The 21,170-nt window shown below is 48.6% G+C and overlaps 1 protein-coding gene across 1 annotated transcript in view; it reads right to left on the reverse strand.

Annotated features, from left to right (window-relative positions):
• The window catches only part of TOX2 (TOX high mobility group box family member 2), a gene marked incomplete at its 5' end in the record, with an annotated part of 93,952 nt that overhangs the window by 9,162 nt on the left and 63,620 nt on the right, over nucleotides 1-21,170 (reverse strand). Inside the window, 3 exons of the mRNA XM_009073892.1 lie at nucleotides 1,357-1,437; nucleotides 12,996-13,223; nucleotides 16,712-16,951. Of these exons, the coding sequence (XP_009072140.1) occupies nucleotides 1,357-1,437; nucleotides 12,996-13,223; nucleotides 16,712-16,951 (549 nt within the window). The remainder of the gene's footprint in view (nucleotides 1-1,356; nucleotides 1,438-12,995; nucleotides 13,224-16,711; nucleotides 16,952-21,170) is intronic.

The raw sequence follows: 21,170 nt of genomic DNA on the forward strand, positions 1-21,170 counted from the left end.
ATGGGACAATGGTGGCCTCATTTCTGCAGGAAAAAGGGAACAATAGGATGTTTTCTGTGTTGGACAGTGAGGCATTTGTCCTATGATGGGCTCTGTAATGATACTCCAGGTCCTTTCTCACCCAGCAGCCAGGATCACACTTTGCTGCTTTACTCTAAACAAAGTTGTTCTTCTGCAAAGAATTGGTCATTGGAGAAACTGGGTAAACATGAAGAAACAGAGCATCTGCCTTCCATGCCTCCTGCCCAACACTGCTGCGAGGCTCATGCAAGGCTAGACCCTCAGAGGTTTCCAGAGGGCCCATGAAGAGCTTTTAACCCCTCAAACAGTCCTTTCCATTCCCTTTTTCTGTCCTTGCTGCTGTTCTGCTTATAAGTTGACAGCTAACAGTGCTCATATCTGCACAGGGGCTTTGAGCCTTTCCAGTTCAACACCATCACACAGATCCTGCAGATGATGGTTGGTTTGGGCCACCACATTATTTCCCATGGCAGCTGAATGGGATGATTAAGTACTGAGGATGTGGTATAGTACCAAGGAGAAGGTCTGAAGGGAAACCAACTTGATACATTTATTCACAACCCAAGGGTAGCATTACCCCTGAGCCAGTAAGCCTAGAAGCTCCACAGGAGCTAGCCCAAATTCATAGGCAGCAAATGCCTGTGTCCCCTCTCTGGAAGCATGGAGGAGGGCAAGCTGTGAGGTCCTCTGGGATGGGCATTCATGTCTGGAGGACTGGGATGGGCAGGCACTTGGCCCACCACCATTGCCCCAGCATAGCCTTGAAGCATGGGATGTTCCTGTACGAGCCAGAAATCCCTGGAAGTTCACTATCAGGCACTGAAATGAGCTCTCTGGGGTTGGTCTGACAGTGGTCCTGAGCAGCCAGGACAGCCCAAGAGCCGTGAGTGGGGTGCAGCATGATGCAGCAGGGTGCTGGCTGGTGAACCCAGGGCTGGGGTGGCACCTTCCCCTGGGCCAGACCCATGGTGACTCTCATCCTCCTGCCCTCATGTGCTGCACTCACACGCTGAGAGCTGGGCAAGGAACTGTGCTGGTGGTGGGGACAGGCAGCAGAGACCTTTCACCCTGTGCAGGGGCACTTCTCCCCTCCTGATGAAACCAACCCCAAACAGAGTCTCCTTGCAGGGTGCCAAAGCCATATGGCAGCCTGGCACCCACCCTAACTGCACTGCAGAGCACTTTTAGCTCCTGAGAAAGGTTTTAATGTGGATATTACTTCTGATATCACAATTACACTGCATTTCTTATAAACTTGCTCCTCTCCAGAGATTTCTGTGAGCCACAGCTACCTCAGCATTGCCCTGCCCAGTGACAACACGAGTGTGGCTGTACCTTGGAGACGAGGCTGGCCCGGTATGCAGCCAGGGCTTTCAGGTACTCCTTCTTTGCAGCTTCTGTTTTCCTCTTGTATGCCTGAAGGGACCAAAGAATGGATAATAATTAACAAAGTACAATAAGGGTGATGCTGGGCTTGGCTGGACCCCACGTGTTCAGTGGAACTCCCCTCCACTGAGGCCATTCCTGCATGCACATGGGCATGAGAAACATGTTTCTACTGGAGAGAATTTTACCCCAAACCAAGAAAGTAAAGCTCCTGGGTTGAACCAGGTTGGGATTTATGGAAGTATCACTTCCCAGAGTGCTCTGTGTGCCTAGACAGGCATTTATGCACATCTGCTGTAAGAACCACAGCCTGATTTTATAAGGTGAACTCAATGAAATCACTTCCCTGCAGGAATCAGAGGAAAGAGGGATCCAGGCTCTTGGAAGAGCAAGACAAGAGCCAAAATCCACAAAAGATAGGACTATTCAGCCTTCCAATCCAAAGCATTGTATGATTCTATGACGATTAACATAAAAACAGGTGAGACATTCAGAAATCTTAAAACTACTTTTTTTTTTTCTTGGCTTTCCCATTATTAAGCTTTTAGAGCTCAGAACTCCAGCTCTTCTTGACAGCCTGGCCAGCTGGGAATTGCTTTCTTATCATATAAAAGCTGGGATTTTTGGCTAATCTTAAGACTTGGTGAGTTGGGATTGCAGGGAAACAGTAAGTAGCAGGAGAGTTTGTTTCCCTATGAAAAAAATGCTTTGTAAGAGTGAATTAGTGGTTATTCTTCCAGCTTTCCTCTGTAATAAGATGCCTCAGGATCATGACACAGTGCTGGTCCCTTTCTGCCCAGAGCTTGGTTCTCCACATATGGAGAGGGAGGACCTCCAATAAATTAATGGTGTGAATCCGTGTGGGGTTACACACATTAAACTGAGTAAAAAGTATGTTTTAAATTGGGCTAAAGATTTCAGGATAAAGGCAGAAACTTCCAGGAAGAACACCCACCAGTCCTCTTCTCCACTGGAAACTCAAAGCTCTGCTCAAGCTGATTTCAATTAGAACAGATTTGCATACATTTCATTCAGCTTTAAAACCAGCAACAGATTTCAACGACGCTGAGGCCCTGTGGGTACATCCTCTGTCCAGGATGATTTAGATTGGATATTAGGGAAAATTTCTTCACCAAAAAGGTGGTCAAGCATGGGCACAGGTTGTTCAGGGCAGTGCTGGAGTCACCATCCCTGGAGGTGTTTAAAAGCCATGTGGATGTGGCACTTGGGGATGAGGTTAGTGTGGCCTTGGCAGCGCTGTGGGAATGGTTGGACTCACTGGTAAAATCATAGAATCACAAACTGGTTTGGGTTGGAAGGGAGATCACCTAGTTCCACCCCACACCTCCCACTGGCCCAGGTTGCTCCAAGCCCCATCCAACCTGGCCTGGAACCCTTCCAGGGATGGGGCAGCCACAGCTTCTCTGGGAAATCTGTTCCAATTCCTCACACCCTCAAAGTAAGGATCTTTTTTCATGATCCTAAAGGTCTTTTTGAACCAAAATGATTCTGCAATTCTATGGTTTAGCTCTGTCCCTCTGCAAATTTCCACAGCCATAGCAGCACCCCAGACTCCCTCCCAGCACTGACCTCTGAAGGGAAAATAACCTTCCAGCAGTTAAACTATGCAGTTACCTGAATTTCAGGTTAAAATCAGTACAGATAAATTCTATTAAAAAAAGGATTGAAAAGCTTATTTTCATTGCTAAATCACAGAGACTCTTGTAATGAAACGTTTTGACTCGACACACAGGAGGTCTCAGACGGTAATTTTCTGAAAGCGAACGCTTCCCTAAGTTTGTCTTTGGCTTTATGGTATTCAGGAAATGTTATATTTGCTCCACTCAGAACAAAATTACATTTCCAAATGTCAGCCTGAAGAAGAGTTTGCCTGTGAAAAGCAACTATTTCTTCAAACTGTATCAGTTCCCTTAATAAAAGCTATTACCTTTCTCTGCAATCTTCACATCCTTTAGCACAGAGTCACACATTGGGTTGGGTTGGGTTGGAAGAAACCCTAAAGCTCATCCAGTTCCAACCCTCTGCAATGAGCAGGGACACCTTCCACTACAGCTTTGTGCCCACAGCTGATTGCAGTGCCACCAGTGCCACCAGCACAGCATTTGCTGTATCCACCAGCTCTGCTGCTGCCAGGTGCCCTTAAATGTGGCACTTGATGTCTGCACAGCAATGGAATATGAATTCCTGTGTCTCAGGCCAGTGGAACAGTGGCCACAGCTGGGGGTGATGTATTGAAAACATAGTTAATTAGTTTTTTCCTCTGTAATATCAAAAGACAAGAGTGGGTTTGCTTTTTCTTTTAAATCTGGGATGGTAGGGAATCAAAGTATTCACAGCTCTGCAAAGGCAAATTCAATTATTAGGAAGAGTTGCCTGGAGAAAAATCTGCAATTTCTGGGCACTGAGAGGGCAGGTAAATGAGACTTCCTAAACCTAAAGGCAAACAAATGAATAACCAATATATTCAGTGCCTATCTTCATCCCTGTCACTTGCTTTTCCTCCTAACCCCCCTTTTTTTTTTACCACTCTTCATCCGTCCTTGTCTTTTTCAGAGACTGTGAGGACACTGGACCTCTCTTGTACTGGGGTGTGCTGCTGGGTGGTGGTTGATGCAGAAGACTGGGAAGGGACAGCCAAGTGGCACATCTTCCAAAAGGGAGAGGGGGATTGCTCCAAGCAGGAGCCTCTGTGCTCTTTGGGCCAGCCCTGGCAAGCCTGGCTATGAGCAGGGCTACTAAGAAGGGTGACAGGGCAAGCCCTGGTGGTGCTTTCTCCAATGCTCCTCTGATGCTCTCTCCAGCTCTGGAAGGTTCCTGGTGGATTATCTGGTTTTAATCATAGAATCCCAGGATGGTTTGGGTTGGAAGGACCTTAATGATATCTGGTTCTACTCCCTGCCATGGGCAGGGACACCTTCCACTAGCCCACGTTGCTCCAAGCCCCATCCAACCTGGCCTGGAACACTTCTAGGGATGGGGCAGCCACAGCTTCTCTGGGCAACCTTTGCCAATGTCTCACCAGTCTCATTTTAAAGAACCATTGCTAAGGGTCTCCTGCTGGGAATGTTGCAGTCCTGCCCTGCCCATGGGGACTTTTTGTACCCACCCCATGCTGCAGCAAGGACACTGAGCTGCCTGTCCCTGGGGAAATGCTGCACTGACGTGGGTAGACCAGATCCAAACAAAACTTCTCCCAAATCCTCTGTGTCAAGGCAGCTCTAGTGCAGCATTTATAACCTTTAAAATTCTAATTTCACCATTGACAAAACCATGTTACTTTCTAATTAAATCCCATTTTCTCCTAGGGATTTTAATTTCCAAGTAATTTATCAGATTTAAGGATCCTCCAAAACATTTTGCATGTTTTTCTTTCTAACCTGCCATGCCCACTGATTTATTTTCCTTATTCATTAGCAGGAGGATTCATTAGTCATTAAGGGAGTGGGTGGGTTGGGGAGGGGGAAAGCAAAAATGGGTAGTGATTATGAAAACAAAAAATCCAAGCTGGAAGAAGCATATGTTGGGATCGTAATCCTGACACCTCTGTGCCTCAGCAAAGCAGCCAGTAATTGTACTGTAATGAAATGTTCTTGTTTGATAACCAGTTAATTAGAGAAGACAATTATTCCAAACCCCAGTGACGCCCACGAACAGCTCCATGTCGCGCAGGCACTGACTGACAGCTGGAGCTGGTACCCGTCACCTCTGCATCCCAGCCCTCCTACTCCACCAGGAATGCTGCTTCCCAAGCCTGGGGGAACATGAAAAGAACTTAGACTCTCCCAAAAAACTCAAGGGATGCACTGATCCCAAGGGGAAAGGGCTCTGCTGCAATCCTAGATGGAGTCTGGAACATTTTATTTCAAAGACCACGCGGAGAGGAGATGGAAAGTGCAGGAAAGGTCTCTGGGAGGAAACCTGGAGGATTTGGTGCAGTTAGATGGGAGAGAAGACCAAGAGGAGACACATCTCCAAACACAATGCAGCAAAGGAGGCAACAAGTGATCCTCTGCAACTAGGAAGAGAGTTGCAATCCTGGATGGAGTTTGGGCAATTTTACTTCAAACACCATCAGGAGAGAAGAGATGGAAAGTGCAGGAAAGGTCTCCAGGAGGAAAGCTGGAGGACTGATTCATAGGAGTGTAGCAGCAGGACAAAGGAGGTGATTCTCCCCCTCAACTCTGCTCTCATGAGACCCCAGTGAGACTGCTACTGTGTGCAGTTCTCGTGTCCCCAACATCATAAGGACATGGAACTGTTGGAGCAAGTCCAGAGGAGGCCACAAAGTTGATCTGAAGACAGGCAGAGGAAGTTGGGGCTGTTCAGCCTGGAGAAGAGAAGGTTGTGTGGAGGCCTCATAGTAGCCTTTCAGTATCTGAAGGGACTCCAGGGAAGCTGCAGAGGGACTCTTGGTTAGGAACTTCCATGCTAGGACAAGGGGTAACGGGTTCAAATTGAAGGCAGGGAAATTTAGGTTAGATGTTAGGAAGAAGTTTATTCCTCTGAGGGTGGTGAGACACTGGCACAGGTTGCCCAGGGAGGCTGTGGCTGCCCCAACCCTGGCAGTGTTCACAGCCAGGTTGGCTAAAGCCTTGAGCAACCTGCTCTGGTGGGAGGTGTCCCTGCCCAGGGCAGGAGGAGGCACTGAATGATCTCTGAGCTCCATTCCAACCCCTAAAATTCTATGATTCTATGATTTAGCTGGAAGAGAAGACCAAGAGCCACATCTCCAAACACAATGCAGCAAAGGAGGCACTAAGTGATCTCTGCAACTAGGAAAAGAGGCAATAGGCTTAAATTGTAACAAGGGAAATGTCAGCTAAGCACTGGAAAGCGTTTGGAACTGTAAGGATAATTAAGCATGGGAAGAGATGCCTGGGGAGATGTGTAATCTCCACCAGTGAGGGTTTAAGAACAGATTAGGCACACATCCATCAGGAATGGCTTAAGTAGAGATGATCCTGACTTCAGGCTGCAGTATGGTCTGGTTGACCTCTTAAGTCCCTCCTTGCCCTCCTTTCTATGATTCCATGACTGTGGATTTTCTTCTCCCAAATGTATAAATTTGGGGTTTATTCTGCTTGTAAATCTGGAAGGTTTTTCTTGTAACTATTATACACCTTGCAAGATATGTCTTGGGATCATCATAACTTATGGCTTATTCACAAGATGACTTGAAAGTATGTCCTCTTGCATGGCAGTGTGTGCCACACCACCCTTTGCTGCATCCATCCTCCACACAGACATTGGACAGGCATACAGCAAACAAGCCATGTCATCCTTATCCTTCTCACCTCCTCCTCAACTCCTTGCACCCCTCTCTGCATCTTTCTTGGGAAAGACTTACTCTGTTTCCCCCCACATTAAAACCAACTAACCCAAGACACATTTACAGTGTAAATCTCAGCACAACTCCTTTGGACTAATACCTGTAGTCTGGATTGATAAATCTTGAGGTCAGCACCCTGTCTATTCTACAGAACAGACCCTGGCTATGGGAACTATCTGGATGATTTCAGGAGAGCTCCTTCTTTACCCTGGTGGAGACCCAGTGCTGTGAAGAAGTTCTTTGGAGAATGAACGCATGAACCTGTAATGAAGTAGCAATGATTACAGCCATCCTGAAAGACTCCTGTTTTCTACTTCCTTGACTTCATGGTGCCACCAGGGTGTAAGCCATCCCTCACTCTATGTGAGGGCACAAGTGTGTTCCCAGGACAACCCATGGAATACTCCAGTGGAAACAGATGAGGAGGATGACGAAACCAACCACTAACCTTCAAAGAAAAGCACATAACATTCATCTTTTGCTGCCTGGGAAGGGCATCTTTGCCCTTTGCCCATCTTTGCCACCACAGGGAAGTGGTGGCAGCCTCAGCCCTGGCAGTGTTCAAAGCCAGGCTGGACAAGGCCTTGAGCAAACTGGTCTAGTGGGAGGTGTCCCTGCCCAGGGCAGGGGTCTGGGGATGGATGATCTCTAAGGTCCATTCCAACCCCTAAAATTCTATGATTCTATGATCTTTTACATTCCAATCTTGCTCTCCAAGAGGCAAAGTCAGACTCTTGGACCTGCTATAAAGGGCAAATCTGATCCTACACATCTTCGCTATCATTGTCTGCTCTCCACCAGACCTCTCTTGAAACCTTGTTTGGGATCAGTGCTTTTTCTTCTCTGGTACATGGCTTTCCTCAATGCTCAGAAGATGCTAAAACCTCCTTCCAGGCCAGGGCAACTGGTTGGGCCCTTCAGTCCCTCACTGCCAGGGCCTTGGGGCTGCAGCAGGAAACTGCAACCCATGGTGGCTCCAGCGTTCACACCTCTGTACAATGTGGAAATGGGCAATTTGCAGCACTTGCTGCATGCCATTCCCAGGGGATCTCTCTGCTGTGATGGCTCTTCCATAAAACAGCTTTACAGCTGGCCAGAGATGCCTGTGTCCCACCACAGATACCTACAGTGTCCTGTCTCCAGGTGAGGTATCAGGTTCAATGAGCAGATGGAGCTGATCAGATGGGTTTATTATTATTTTCTGCTGAGTGAGTATTTGTTCTGCTGGGGAATTCATGCCTGGAGTGGACATTTATCCCTGGAGCTCTGTTGCTCTCCAGCTGTGCATATGTATGGGAAAATCCCATATGCATTTGGCCATGGAGTCACCTGACATTACTGAATGGGTCCTGGTGCAACAGGACTATCAGGAGCAGGAACCCATGTCCAGTACCTCTGTGTCCCTAGTGAGTCCCTAGAGTCATAAACTCATCTGGAAGTACTGGTTTTGTCCAACATCTGCTCATTTCAGACTGGGTTATCCTGGGGTTCACTCAGCCGATTGCTTAGGAGCTCCTTGACTCCTCTGCTCTGAGTTTCTAGGGTCTAAGGAAACATCAACCCAATGCTTTGACTTTCTGGCTGCATTTCCCAATGAAAAGAAGCAGGTTCCAGAAACTTCTGCAGCTGCCAGCTTGGCAGCATATCCCATGCTCCATCATCACCAGGCTCCAATCCAACATCCTTTACCACCAAAATACACTAAGCAATGGCAAGGTGCTCAGAGAGGGAATAAGATAACATGGTAGAGAAGAGACTCCTCAAAATGCCCCAGAGAGCTTCTAGGCTTATCAACCACAGGAAAGCCCCCTGAGGGAGGACAACCATCAGGGCTGGTGTCACCTGTTTAGAGCACAGATGGCTTGTGGCATGGCTGGTGGCCCTGTGGAAGGAGGGGAGGAGACTGTGGGTGGCATGGACTAGGACCAGACTGCCAGCACTCTGTCCATGCCAAGGAAAAATCCTTCCTAGAGGATTCCTCTACAACCTGACAGGGGGTTGTAGAGAGGTGGGGGATGTCTCTCCTGCCATGGCTGCAGGGAGAGGACTAGAGGGGATGGCCTTGAGCTGAGACAGGGCAGAGTCAGATGAGATGTTAGGAAATTTTTTTTCCCTGTTAGGGTATTCAGGCACTGGAATAGGGAATTGCCCAGGGAGGTGATGGAATCACCATTCCTGGAGGTGTTTAAGAGGTGTTTGGCACTGTAGGATATGGTTTGGGGTTTAGGGGTTCCAGCAGTGACAGGTTAATGGCTGGACTCCATGATCTTAGAGGTCTCTTCCAACCTTAATGATTCTGATTCTAATTATCAGAATTTGCTCTAATCTAGTGCTCAAATTCTTCTCATTTCCCTCAAATCAAGCAACCCTTTTAAACCTCATTGGGTAAGGCTGCTAATGAAAAAACTTCCACCAAGGCACAGGATTCTGTGAGCCTGGAGCCAGGACCTGGAGCTGCAGGCAGATTCCTGGGACAGGTACCCCATTTGATGCTAATGGTTGAATTAGCATTTCCCTCTCCAGCAAAGTCTAAGCTATCTCTCCAGGAACAGCTGCTAAACTATTTGCAAAGTTCAAAGAGGAGGTATTAATGTTTTTTTTTTCCCAGAGTCACATTCTTCAGATTCCCATGTAAGCTTCTTAGGAAGGGCCACGCCAGCTGTTGAAGAATGAAGATTACAACGTTCTGCTGGAGATATTTCAAGGTATTGTTATTTATTACTGTTCCACCTGCACAGCCAAGCTGGAAGGGGTTAAAATGGGGAAGAAAACGGCTCTTTGCCGAACAGGTGTCCTTGAGCAGTACCCAAGGACACGGAGATTGCTAATCCTGTATTCCACAGCATGATCAAATCACCAGGCAACAGATATAAATAAAAAAAGGCAGGAAATAAGGAAATTTAGATACAAGTGTGTCAGAGGGAAAATGAAGATTCATTGTGAAGAGGCTGAGAAGAGAAGAAGAAGAAGAAGGAACAAAATGACAAAGGCACAAATGATAAACCAGTAAGAACAAAAGAAGGGGGGGGAAGCCTCTCTGTGAAATGCATGTCTGTGACAGCAGCAGCCAAATCAAAGATGCTCCTAGATTATATGGTTTCTTGCATAATATGCGTTCTGGTTGCCACTCTGTTTGTCTTTCAGCTGGTGCACAGGGGAAAAAAAAAGGTATCTGAAATGGGACGTGAGCAACCTTTATTTTGCTTGTTTCATCAGGAGGAGAAAGCAAATTTGCTTTGTGGGAGCAGCAGCACCTGCTCAATGGCAAATAAATAGCTACAGCTTTGATATTACAGTGCATATAATCATTAGCAGCACAAATGGCAGAGATTAACCCTCCACGTGCTGGCTGGGGCTACCTGGCAAAGGGGTGGCATTTGGTAGGAATGCTCCCTGTAGTGTATGTGGAGTGGGGCTGAGGCTCTGGAGAGGGTACAGGACCAACTTTCCCAGACTGAGACACTTGCTAGCATGGCTACAAGCCACCAGCAGTGGGCTTTGCCAATCCCTTTAGCACTGGGCTTTGCCAATCCCTTTGGCACTGGCACGGTGGCCACTCCACCTCTGTGTACCCACTGTGTGCAGAGTGGAGCTGGGAGGGATGGATGGACACAGTGCAGGCACAGCAGGATGTGTGAGGAGCTGCTGACATGTGGTAGGGGATCACAAGTCCAAAATGCCCTGGCTGAAGGTGGGTTTATGGACCAGCTCCCCTTAAACCTCCTCCCTGTTTGCTTCCTGTCTGCTGTTCTCCCAAAAGGCAGGAATCAGTTGAGGACTGAGGAAACCCTGGGCCCGTTAGAAGGTGGAGAATAATGTTTGTAAGCAGAAAAAGAGCAATGTAAAGAACTGCTTAATAACTGCATGCTGGGGCCCTCTGGAGATGGGATGCCCCAGCCCCACTCTGAACATCTTGGGGCTGCAAGAGATCCAAGTGTGGGACCAGCCTCAGACCAGATCCTGCAGTCTCAAATCCACCCTCTTTTCTTGCTCCAGGAAGAGGGGAAACTTTCTTTAATTAAAACCTTGGGCATAACTGAGCCAGAATGTCAAGACTTGGCTCTTGCTTCCCTGCTGTGCCATCCCTCTGTTGGCTTTTCCCCAGGTTGCCTTCTGCACTGCTTTCTGCAGTGAGGACATGAAGGTATATAAAGCCAATGCTGTCAACAGAGCTAAGAGCAATGTCCCAAGTGAAATACTTCCTTGATTCTCATCCCTTCCCAGAGCATGATGCTCCTGCCTGGCGATGAGCTGAACCACGGCCTGGCACAGTCACATGGCAGGCTGGACTCAGGTCCCTGCAGGATTTTGGCCAGTGATGTATGGTTGTCCTGCTTGGTCACTGTCCCCTCCCCACACGTGCCAAGAGAGAGTTTGGCATGGGCTGCTTGCCTTCATCAGGAATGTGTGCATCATATCCTGCAGCCCTTGGCAGGAAAGACCTACAGGACAGCCCAAGCACTTGTTTTCACATTTGTTAGTGCTTTCTAACATTTTCGTTTCCTTTTTCCCTTTCCATTGCATTGCCTTAGGAATCTAAAAAAAGCTTGACCGGGGATGATGGCAGAGTAAAGCAAACAGGGACTAAATACACTCTCCTCCAGCCAGACTCCTCAAGAGTGAACGTGCCACAAGGCACAAAGCAGCCCCACGGTCCCAGAGCCAGAGAGAAATAACCTCCCTCCAGCCAGAGTCCCGGGCAGGGAGGTAGCTGTTGGGAGAGAGAAGTATCCAGCTGGAGACAAAGCCAGGAAGTTAATATTTAAGCATTCAGACAAGGAACAAATGACTTAATTAAATCAATTACAGAGGGAGAAATAGAGCCACTTAGGCAGCGTGTGTAAAGAGACAGCAAGGCTGCTGCTAGCTCATAAAAGAGAAGGAGGGAGAGTTAGCAGGGAAGATAAACGGGCTGGTTTAATCCCTGCTGGTAATTAAGAGCTGAGCGTTTGCACTGCGCTGAGTCAGGGTCGCACCAGCTCTTCCATTCTCAGAACCACATTTGCAGCAGAGCTCAGTGCCCAAACTACAGAGATATTTGTAACCATGTGGAGTGAAGGAGAGGCAGCCTGAGATGCTGGGAGGGATGAAAGCAGGAGAAAGAGGTGACAAAGCTTTTCCAGGCTCCTGAACCTCCCACACCTGCACCAAGAGCCCAAACACAGCCCCTGCCCCACAGCTTCCCAAGGCTGGGGTCACTCGGCTGCACAAGGAGGAGACCTTCCTCCCCTCTTCAGCATAAAGAATTCCTGCCTGTATGATCCCCCAGTGAGCCATCCAAAGAGGAGAAAAGGAATGATGACGGAAACATCAAAGCAACACTTTGCACAGTATGGTGACTTCAGATGGACTCTCAGCCCAGAAGATACCTTGCTCTCATCCCCTGCTTTGTGCCAGGTGGAAAGCATGGCTATTTCCTAGCATGACTTGCAGTTAAATGACTTTTTTTTCCCCCTGCTGCTCCCTCCCCAGATGAAGCTGCTTCTCACTGGCCATGGACAGCCAAGAGGAGCTGGAGCCCGAAGCTGGCAGCCAGGCTCTAGGAGAAGGGCTCCTGCTCGCAGGAAAATTGTCAGCTTAAGCTTGTTTGGATCCAGGACACATCACACAGAGCTTCAGATCTCACTCTGCCTGATGAAAAGCCATCCTTGCTACAGAAAGTGTTCCCTGGGGTTCTCTCAATAGGCAACAAGCAATTACAGGCCTTTGTAACTGACTCAGCAGCAACAAAACGGTGAGAGCAGGATCCAGAAGCCTCATGTGAAGGAGGCAGAAAGTGGCTGACAGCTTTGGGCAGGAAGGTTTCCTCTGCGAGGCCACTCCAGACATCTCCTTCAGAAGCTTTTAAAGCCTGAATTTGAAGCCAGCAATATAGGGAGTTAATAGTGTTTAGCCAGTTTGCTGTCACTCCTTGTAAGTAAAGAAGCAAATACAAACCCATCTCCCATTGAAGGCTGTAAAACCCCACGTCAGGGAAAGGCCACTGATGGTTTTGCAGAGTATAAGCTTATCAAGAATAATTAGTTGTCATAAATATTTACTCTCCCTTATGCAACAACAGCAATTTGGCACAGTGGGCAATTCAGCACTGCTCCTGAAACAGCCTCTGTTCCTGCACATACACTTCAGCCTGTGTAAGCCCCTGGCCATGCTCTGAACATGCCTGGGGAGATGCTCTGCACCATGGAAAACACACCCCAACAGCTGAAATAAATATGTAAATAAATCAGTAACTCACTTGTTTTTGCTCTTCTCCCAAACTGTCCCACATCGATGCCACAATCTTCGATACATCCCCGAAGGTCGCGTTGGGGTTCTGCCCTTTGATGGCTGCTTGTGTGTCTCTGAAGAACAGGGCATAGGCTGACACAGGCTTCTGGGGCTCGTTGGGGTCCTTCTTTTTCTTCTTCTTTTGGCTTTTGGGCTTTTTGCCCAGGTCTGTTGATGGTCTTTTCTCACCAGTGGCCTGCAAAACCAAGAGATGAACCTTAGCAGTCAGCTGGGAGTAGTCTGATACAAGTCCCTGCTGCAGCTCGTTAGGGAAGAGGATGAGAGAGGTCATGGAGGGCTCCCAGTGTGACAAGGAGTGCAGCAGCCTGAGGGTCTCGTTGGCTCTCAGGAGCCTCTCAGATCATTACACAAACTGCTGGTGGGTGCCTGAGCCTGGCTTGGTGCCTCCACACAGACCAGCTCACAGTTTGGGTTCATCCCTTTGTCCCTGCTCCAAATCTGGGGCTTTCCAGACACTAATCCTTGGTCATCCTCCTTCCCTTTCCTCCTCCCTGGCACCACAAGCTCACTCACTCCTTGATCCTCTTCTGGGACCTCTCCAAATGCCTTGCTTCCCAGCCAGATCTCTTTAGCAGTCCATGAATTTTTCCCAGCTTGGCATCCACATGGTTTCTGATTTCTATCCCAATAATGCAAGCTGCGCCTGACTTCCAAACCAGTGTGTGTGCTCAGCCTCCCCACTCCCAGGAGGGTTGTGAGCACTGACCAAGCAGCACCAGCACCACATTAACCATCACACTGGGGGCATCCAAAATTTGATTCACCCTGCTAACATGTATGTACCCCTATCCAGGAAGAATATCCAGGAATTAAACTATTTGAATCCCATGAATTAAACACTTTGCATGCACCATTCACTCTTTAGAGCCAGTCTGGGTGCAGCTGGATGACCAGATCTGGCTGTATCCACACTTAGAACCCTGTGGGCAGAAGAACAGAGAGCAAACAGGGCACCAGTCCCTCCACCTGCAGACCCTGTGCCCAAGCACCAAGTGCTCAGCCACTCCCTGTGTCAGTCAGTCCCTGCTCCACCAGCTGCACAGATTGTTGTATTAGAAAGACACATGTCTAAATACCAAGATGTTGTGAACACTGAGCCTCCTGCAGAGCTGGGAGCAAACAGCCTCTTCTCCTGATGGATTTGTTGATTTGAACATGTGCTTGGCACCGCCAGGATTTAAAAGGCTTCCCTTCAGCTGGCACAGGGCAGGCACAGGGAGGAAAGGGCAGCAGCACTCCTGCTCTCTGCTCAGCAGCTCTTGACTGGTCATTAATTTCAGTATCAGTGCAGTGACATTTGTCAAACAGACAGTGACCATTAGTGAATGAGCAGAGAGACCAAAAAAATTGCATTTAATTTAAAATTGCCCAATTGGGCTTGAATGGGAGGCCTGGAGGTGAAAGGCCAGCTTATTAGGAGAAAAAAAATGCATGACAGGCCTTCAGCCCATTAGGAAGTGAGATGGTATTTTAACTGACTGTGATCCTGTTTGATTCACTGAAGTGCTGCAGGGAGAATCTGCTCCCCCACAGCCACTGCCCAAGCCAAGGAGCTGGAACAGGAGCAGCACAACCCCAGCTGGGCTTACAGTCAGTCCTGCTCAGGCAGCCCCAAAGAGCACATGGGATTTATGGAAAACAGATGCTGGCTACAAGGCTCCCTGGAGTTGTCTGCTCACAGGAGGCAGCAGAGAAGATCAGTACTTTGCCTGGTTTTCCTGGAGTCTGACAGGTGTGACACAGCATGCGATGAGAAAACAGCCTGGCCCTAGATCTCAGAAGATGCTTGAACAACCTGAGCCATGTTCATGGCTAAAGCTAAGCCCCAGTGAGCCAGTGCCTCACTGGCCCAGAGCAACTGCATCCCCAAGGGTCATCCCCCGTGGTCAAAGGGACCATGAAGGCAGTGGGATGCAGTGCATGGCCATCAGCCCATGGTGGCCACTGGCATGGACCTGCCCTGGAGAGGCAGCAGAAGGTCTGTTTGACACCAAATGTGGACTGTGGGAATTCACTGATGATCCCATAAACTATGTGCCTTCTTAGATATTGAATCTGTGAACAACTGGAACCTCATGGACACTGATTTTGTGACCATGGAGAGTGACCACTAATCCAGCTGGAATTTGGGTTGTAACTACCTCTCCCTTCCATGCATGTGTAGCCTTCCCAAAGCAATGAAGCACATAAACACACCAGTAAGGCTCAGAGACCTCCAAAATTCATTAGCTTCCTGGCTCAGAGGACCTGTTGGACCTAAGTACCTGCTGGCATCAGTCTCATTTCTTTAACATGTGACCTTCTTGCTCACAAGATTAATTTCTGCTTGTTAGATGCTGCTTTGACGACTTGTTGTGGCAAAGTCCTTAATAGTCACATGAAAAATGACCTGTGGGTGAATGCAGCAGCTGTGCAGACAGAGAAAGCAAACAGCAACCTGCAGGCCACAACGTGGTTCTGCTGCTTTCCTTACACTTAGGGAAAGTGTAAGGAAACCAAACACACCACTCCTGTCCCACCTGTCTTGCTGGAGAGTTTTCAGGGCAGAAAAACGACAATTTACAGGGCATGCCTTCAAGATTAGGAAAAATTTTAATCTCTGCAAGCTGTCACCTCCAAATTCTTCCTACCCCCACAGGCATCACTGGCTCAAGAGAACAGATCTTTACAGTTTGATCCACTGAAGCTGTTTTTGCATCCATGTGTTCACTCTGCTTTGAAGTGTCCTGATCCAAAGTGAAGCTGCAAATGGATGAAAAACTACAGGACTGATGGGAATCCATTTTCCTGGATTTCCATAGAAAGGGAAAGGTTTTTGCTCAGCACTAGCATTTTCCTAGTTTTCCAGTCTCTGCACTGTTTGCACTTTTGGTTATACACTCAAAGCCTGTCCTAACAGTCTGTTTTGGTGGGACAAGGTTACACCACCAGTGCTCCTGGTGTCATCCTTGGGTCAGCACCTTCCAGGTGAAGGTTTTGCAGGAAAGGCTTTAATCAAAGGAACACAGACACACCAGGTATTGAGGCAGCAACCCTGCTGGAGTTTGCCCTCAGTAAACAACAGCTGCAGACTCCTGGAGCACAGCACCTGTTGTTTGCTTTGCTGGTGCATTTTGAGAGAGATAGGCAACAACCAAGATGTGCCCAAATCCCTCGGAATTCCATCCTTGGGTTTGTTCATGCCATGCTCAGCAGCAGTTGTGTTGGCTGTAGAGACCACTGAGACACTGATGACTACTTAAAACATCACCTGAGTGAACTAAAATGCAGAAAACTCTTCCTCTCTTACCCATGTGATATTTTCCTTCCCTCCTTCAGTTTCCTCTACCCACCACCAGAAATCTAACTTTGCCTCAAGCATTTGCAGACCCTTAGCCCTGAATTTACTTTGCTCACCAAAAGTCTCATTGGAGGACACTCTGCAGTTTGATGGACCTGGTGAAATGTGGAGACAGAAGCCCAAGTCTGATGGCCAAACCTGCTGTCTGAGTGTTGGACCTCACCCTAGGCTGGAAACAATCTCCCCATGCTTGGGAAAATCTCCCACTATATATATTCAAAAGTAAGACCAAAAGTCTATGTTCTTAACACAATTTATCCCTCACTTCAAAACATCACCCTCTGTTTCTCGCTGTCAGTTAACACTGCTGCCACCACACGTACCTTATAATGTGACTCTGTCTCCTCTTCCTGAGTAGAACTGGAGGGAGATGGTGTTGCAGACTTACTTCCTGGGGGTGATGGGGAACCATGGGTCACCCCAGTTCGCATCCCCATCTGGGAGATGAGCTGGGACTGGCTGAGGGCACTCATGGGACCTGCTAGCATCCCAGGGCGGTTGAGCAGGGGCACTTGGCGGTTGGACTCATAGGATGTGGCATCCGAGTGGACCATCTCCTGGATCTGAGTTAGGAGAAGATCACTTTGTAATTACAACACGTATTGATTCATTTATTATGCTGTCAAATCGCTTGAAGATAAACTCTGATTGATTTATTATTCAAATTATTTAACACAGCTGGGAAAGTCTTCCTCGTGCTCCCTTCCAAGCAAGCCAAGAGTATGAGCAGAGCACCATGCACCCAAACACATCACCCTGCCTACAAGCACTACAGAGAGGTGCTAGATCACCTTTGTACTTAGGCTGTGTGTCCAGGAGGTGCCCCTCCCTGCCCCAGGGACCACTGGTGGCTGGCACCTACCAGGGGTCTGAAAGCAAAGTTCAAAAATGAGCAATTTTTGGCGAAATCACCAGGAGAAGGGAGGGCATTGCAATTTCCTGGGCATTTCTGAGGCCAAACCTTGCAGTTGCACATATGAGGTCACTGCTGAACACTGGCACATGTTGTGTCAGGATATTTGGGGACCATGACTCACAGTCCAACCCTGGGACATCAGCAGTGCAGCATTAGAGGCCATGGATGCCCGAACAAGATTTTTCTGAGTAATACTCGATGTTGACATTTAGTAATCATATAGGTAAAAACATTATCTGCATGCCTGAGAATCTGAAGGTACCACAAACAACTCCCCTGTAGCCTCTGCATGGCTGTTGGGTCCCTGTGCTACTGGTGTTAAACCCAGATGTAGGGAGCACAAGAAGTGCCAGTGGAAGCTCCAGGTTCTGCTCCCACCATGTCAGCCTGCCCAAAGCTGTCACACTATCCTCAAACAAGAGGTTTGTATGTCCCCAAGCTCCAGAAGCCCTCAGCACCATGACATAGAATCACAGAATCACAGAATGGTGTGGGTTGGAAGAAAACACATCCAGCCCCAACCCCTGCCATGGGCAGAGACACCTTCCACTAGCCCAGGTTGCTCCAAGCCCCATCCAACCTGGCCTGGAACAATCCAGGGGATTGCACAACCACAGCTTCTCTGGGCAACCTGTGCCAGTCCCTCAGCACCCTCACAGGGAAGAATTTCTTCCCAATATCTAGTCTAAACCAACTATTTGTCAGTATGAAGCCATACCCCCTTACCCTGTCACTCCTTGTCCAAAGTTCCTCCCCAGCTCTCCTGTAGGCCCTTTAGGCACTGGAAGGGGCTCAAAGGTCTCCTTGGAGCTGAACCCCAAGGTGCAGGGACCAGCTCTTCTGCTGGCCACCACCTCATTACAGCTCCATCTGGAGATGACTCTTCCGGTTTTAAATATTGCAATCTGTTCCAATCCCACTCAAAATTAATGTAGAAAAAAACCAAAAAACACCAAGAAAGAGTTCATCCCATTATGAGCTACCTGTTGAGATTTCCCAGTGAGGGAAGGAACCAGAATCGCAGCATGTGTGTACATGCATGGAGGGAAGAGATGAGAGAAGAGGCTATGTGACAAAATTGTCCCCAAAATGTGGAGTTTCCTAATAGCCATTTATCTAGTCTCATAATGTGAGTGAGGGGACATGAGATGGGACTGGAAGGTGACTAATGACACACAACTGCAGGGACTCACGGACACAACAGAGGCACCAACACCAGCACTGCCTCCTGAGGCTGCTGAGCCCAATGCTCTTGAAAGATCAGAAAGGAAAATGAAACATATATATATGCCTAATAAGAAAGGCTGAATGCTGCATTAGACAAAATAAAAATATCTTGAGGAGTGTATATCTCACTTTGGCACAAATCAAAGTTCAAGTGGTTGGGTCAGGTGGGAGCAGCCACAATCACAGAATCCTAGATTGGTTTGGGTTGGATGGGACCTTAAAGATCATCTTGTTCCACTCCCCTGCCATGGGCAGGGACACCTTCCACTAGACCAAGTTGCTCAAAACTGGCCTGGAATACTTCCAGGGATGGGGCAGCCACAGCTACTTTAGGCAACATGTGCCACAGCCTCACCAACCCAACAGGGAAGAGTTTCTTCCTGATCTCCCATCTAAACCTGCCCTCCTTCACCTTAAAGCCATTCCCCCTTGTCCTGACACTCCAGACTCTTGTCCAAGGTCCTTCTCCAGCTCTTTTGGAGACTCTTAGGCACTGGAAGGGGCTCTAAGGTCTCCCTGGAGCCATCTCTTCTCCAGGCTGAACACCCCCAGTTCTCCCAGCCTGTCTCCAGGGCAGAAGTGTTCCAGCCCTTCATTGGCCTCCTCTGGACACATTCCAGCAGGCCCAGCCCCTGTCCACTAAGTAGCAAATATGAGATAAGATGAGATGGGGTCAAGCCCTGCTGTTTGGTGTGCCAACACCCCATTTCCAGTTTGTATAATTTTCCCTGAAAACCCCATTTTCCCCAGGATCCATCCTGCCTGGTCAACTCCTCAGACTCACCACAGTCCCACAGGGAGAGCCCACCTCCCAACCAGGGAATACTTCCAGGGATGGGGCAGCCACAGCTACTTTAGGCAACATGTGCCACAGCCTCACCAACCCAACAGGGAAGAGTTTCTTCCTGATCTCCCATCTAAACCTGCCCTCCTTCACCTTAAAGCCATTCCCCCTTGTCCTGACACTCCAGACTCTTGTCCAAGGTCCTTCTCCAGCTCTTTTGGAGACTCTTAGGCACTGGAAGGGGCTCTAAGGTCTCCCTGGAGCCATCTCTTCTCCAGGCCGCCATGACCCGTTCCCCCCAGCCTGTCTCCAGGGCAGAAGTGTTCCAGCCCTTCATTGGCCTCCTCTGGACACATTCCAGCAGGCCCAGCCCCTGTCCACTAAGTAGCAAATATGAGATAAGATGAGATGGGGTCAAGCCCTGCTGTTTGGTGTGCCAACACCCCATTTCCAGTTTGTATAATTTTCCCTGAAAACCCCATTTTCCCCAGGATCCATCCTGCCTGGTCAACTCCTCAGACTCACCACAGTCCCACAGGGAGAGCCCACCTCCCACACAGCCTTGTCCAGCCATGGAGTGGCAGAGAGGCAAACCCTGCCTGAACCATTTTCCAGGCTTTTTCCCTTTTATATTAATCTAATCAATGCTAACCCAAGTTTAAGGACCCAGGCTTCATTTATTAACAATCTTCATTCCCAAGGATTGCGGAGGTGCAATCTCTCCCTACCAGGGGAGGTTTGCCAACTCTATTAGCAGCACACACAGAAGGAAACCCAGGGAAGACCTGCGAGGGCTCAGTAGGCTTCAGAGGAAATAAATCCAAATGCAAAACCAGATTTACTGCTGCAGGTCAGGAATCAAAAGCTTTACACAACACCAAACAGTATGTTCTGATCTCTTTCGGAATCTCCATCAGTAGAGAAGTGGTGTCAGGGGAACAGATTTTCCTAGATCTGCCCTTTTCCTGTATTAATTATGACGTGAAGGGATTTAACTCGCAGGAATTAAGTATTGTCTTGCATTTCAACAGCACAAGCAGCCTGACTGAGGCTGACTTAGGGACCTCACTGAATTGCTGCCCTTGGCTTTGGTGGTATAAAGGAGGCAGCAGGACTGGCTTTACTCCAGCATGGAGCTGCTTCAACCACAGCAAGTTCTATAGTATATTAAGGGGTTGGAATGGACCTTAGAGATCATCCAGTCCCAACCCCCTGCCCTGGGCAGGGACACCTCCCACCAGAGCAGGTTGCTCAAGGCTTTAGCCATCCTGGCTTTGAACCCTGCCAGGGCTGGGGCAGCCACAGCCTCCCTGGGCAACCTGTGTCAGTGTCTCACCACCCTCACAAGAAAATGTGTCCTTAAAATCTTATTATGTGCCTTATTGCAGAGCTGTGGCCTGTTCTGGCCATGGCATGGGAAATCCTGGTCATAAAGGCATCAAAGATGATGCAGCCATGGGGATGGACATCAGGCTTGGGCAGCACAGGAGGCATCAGAGAGGCAAATTTTGCATTTGCAATTGAATTTTCAATTCCTCCCAGTGGAGGCCACGAAGTTGATCAGAGGACTGGATAATGTCCCCTGTGAGGACAGGCTGAGGAAGCTGGGGCTGTTTAACCTGGAGAGGAGAAGGTTGTGTGGAGACCTCAGAGCAATCTGCCAGGAGCTGAAGGGGCTCCAGGGAAGCTGCAGAGGGACTCTTGGTTGGGAACTGCAGGGACAGGACAAGGACGAATGGGGAGAAATTGAAAGAGGGAAATTGAGATTAGATATCAGGAAGAAGTTTATTCCTGTGAGGGTGGTGAGACACTGGCACAGGTTGCCCAGGGAGGCTGTGGCTGCCCCAACCCTGGC

The sequence above is a fragment of the Acanthisitta chloris genome, unplaced genomic scaffold, assembly GCF_000695815.1.
Source record: "Acanthisitta chloris isolate BGI_N310 unplaced genomic scaffold, ASM69581v1 scaffold5844, whole genome shotgun sequence".
NCBI lineage: Eukaryota > Metazoa > Chordata > Aves > Passeriformes > Acanthisittidae > Acanthisitta > Acanthisitta chloris.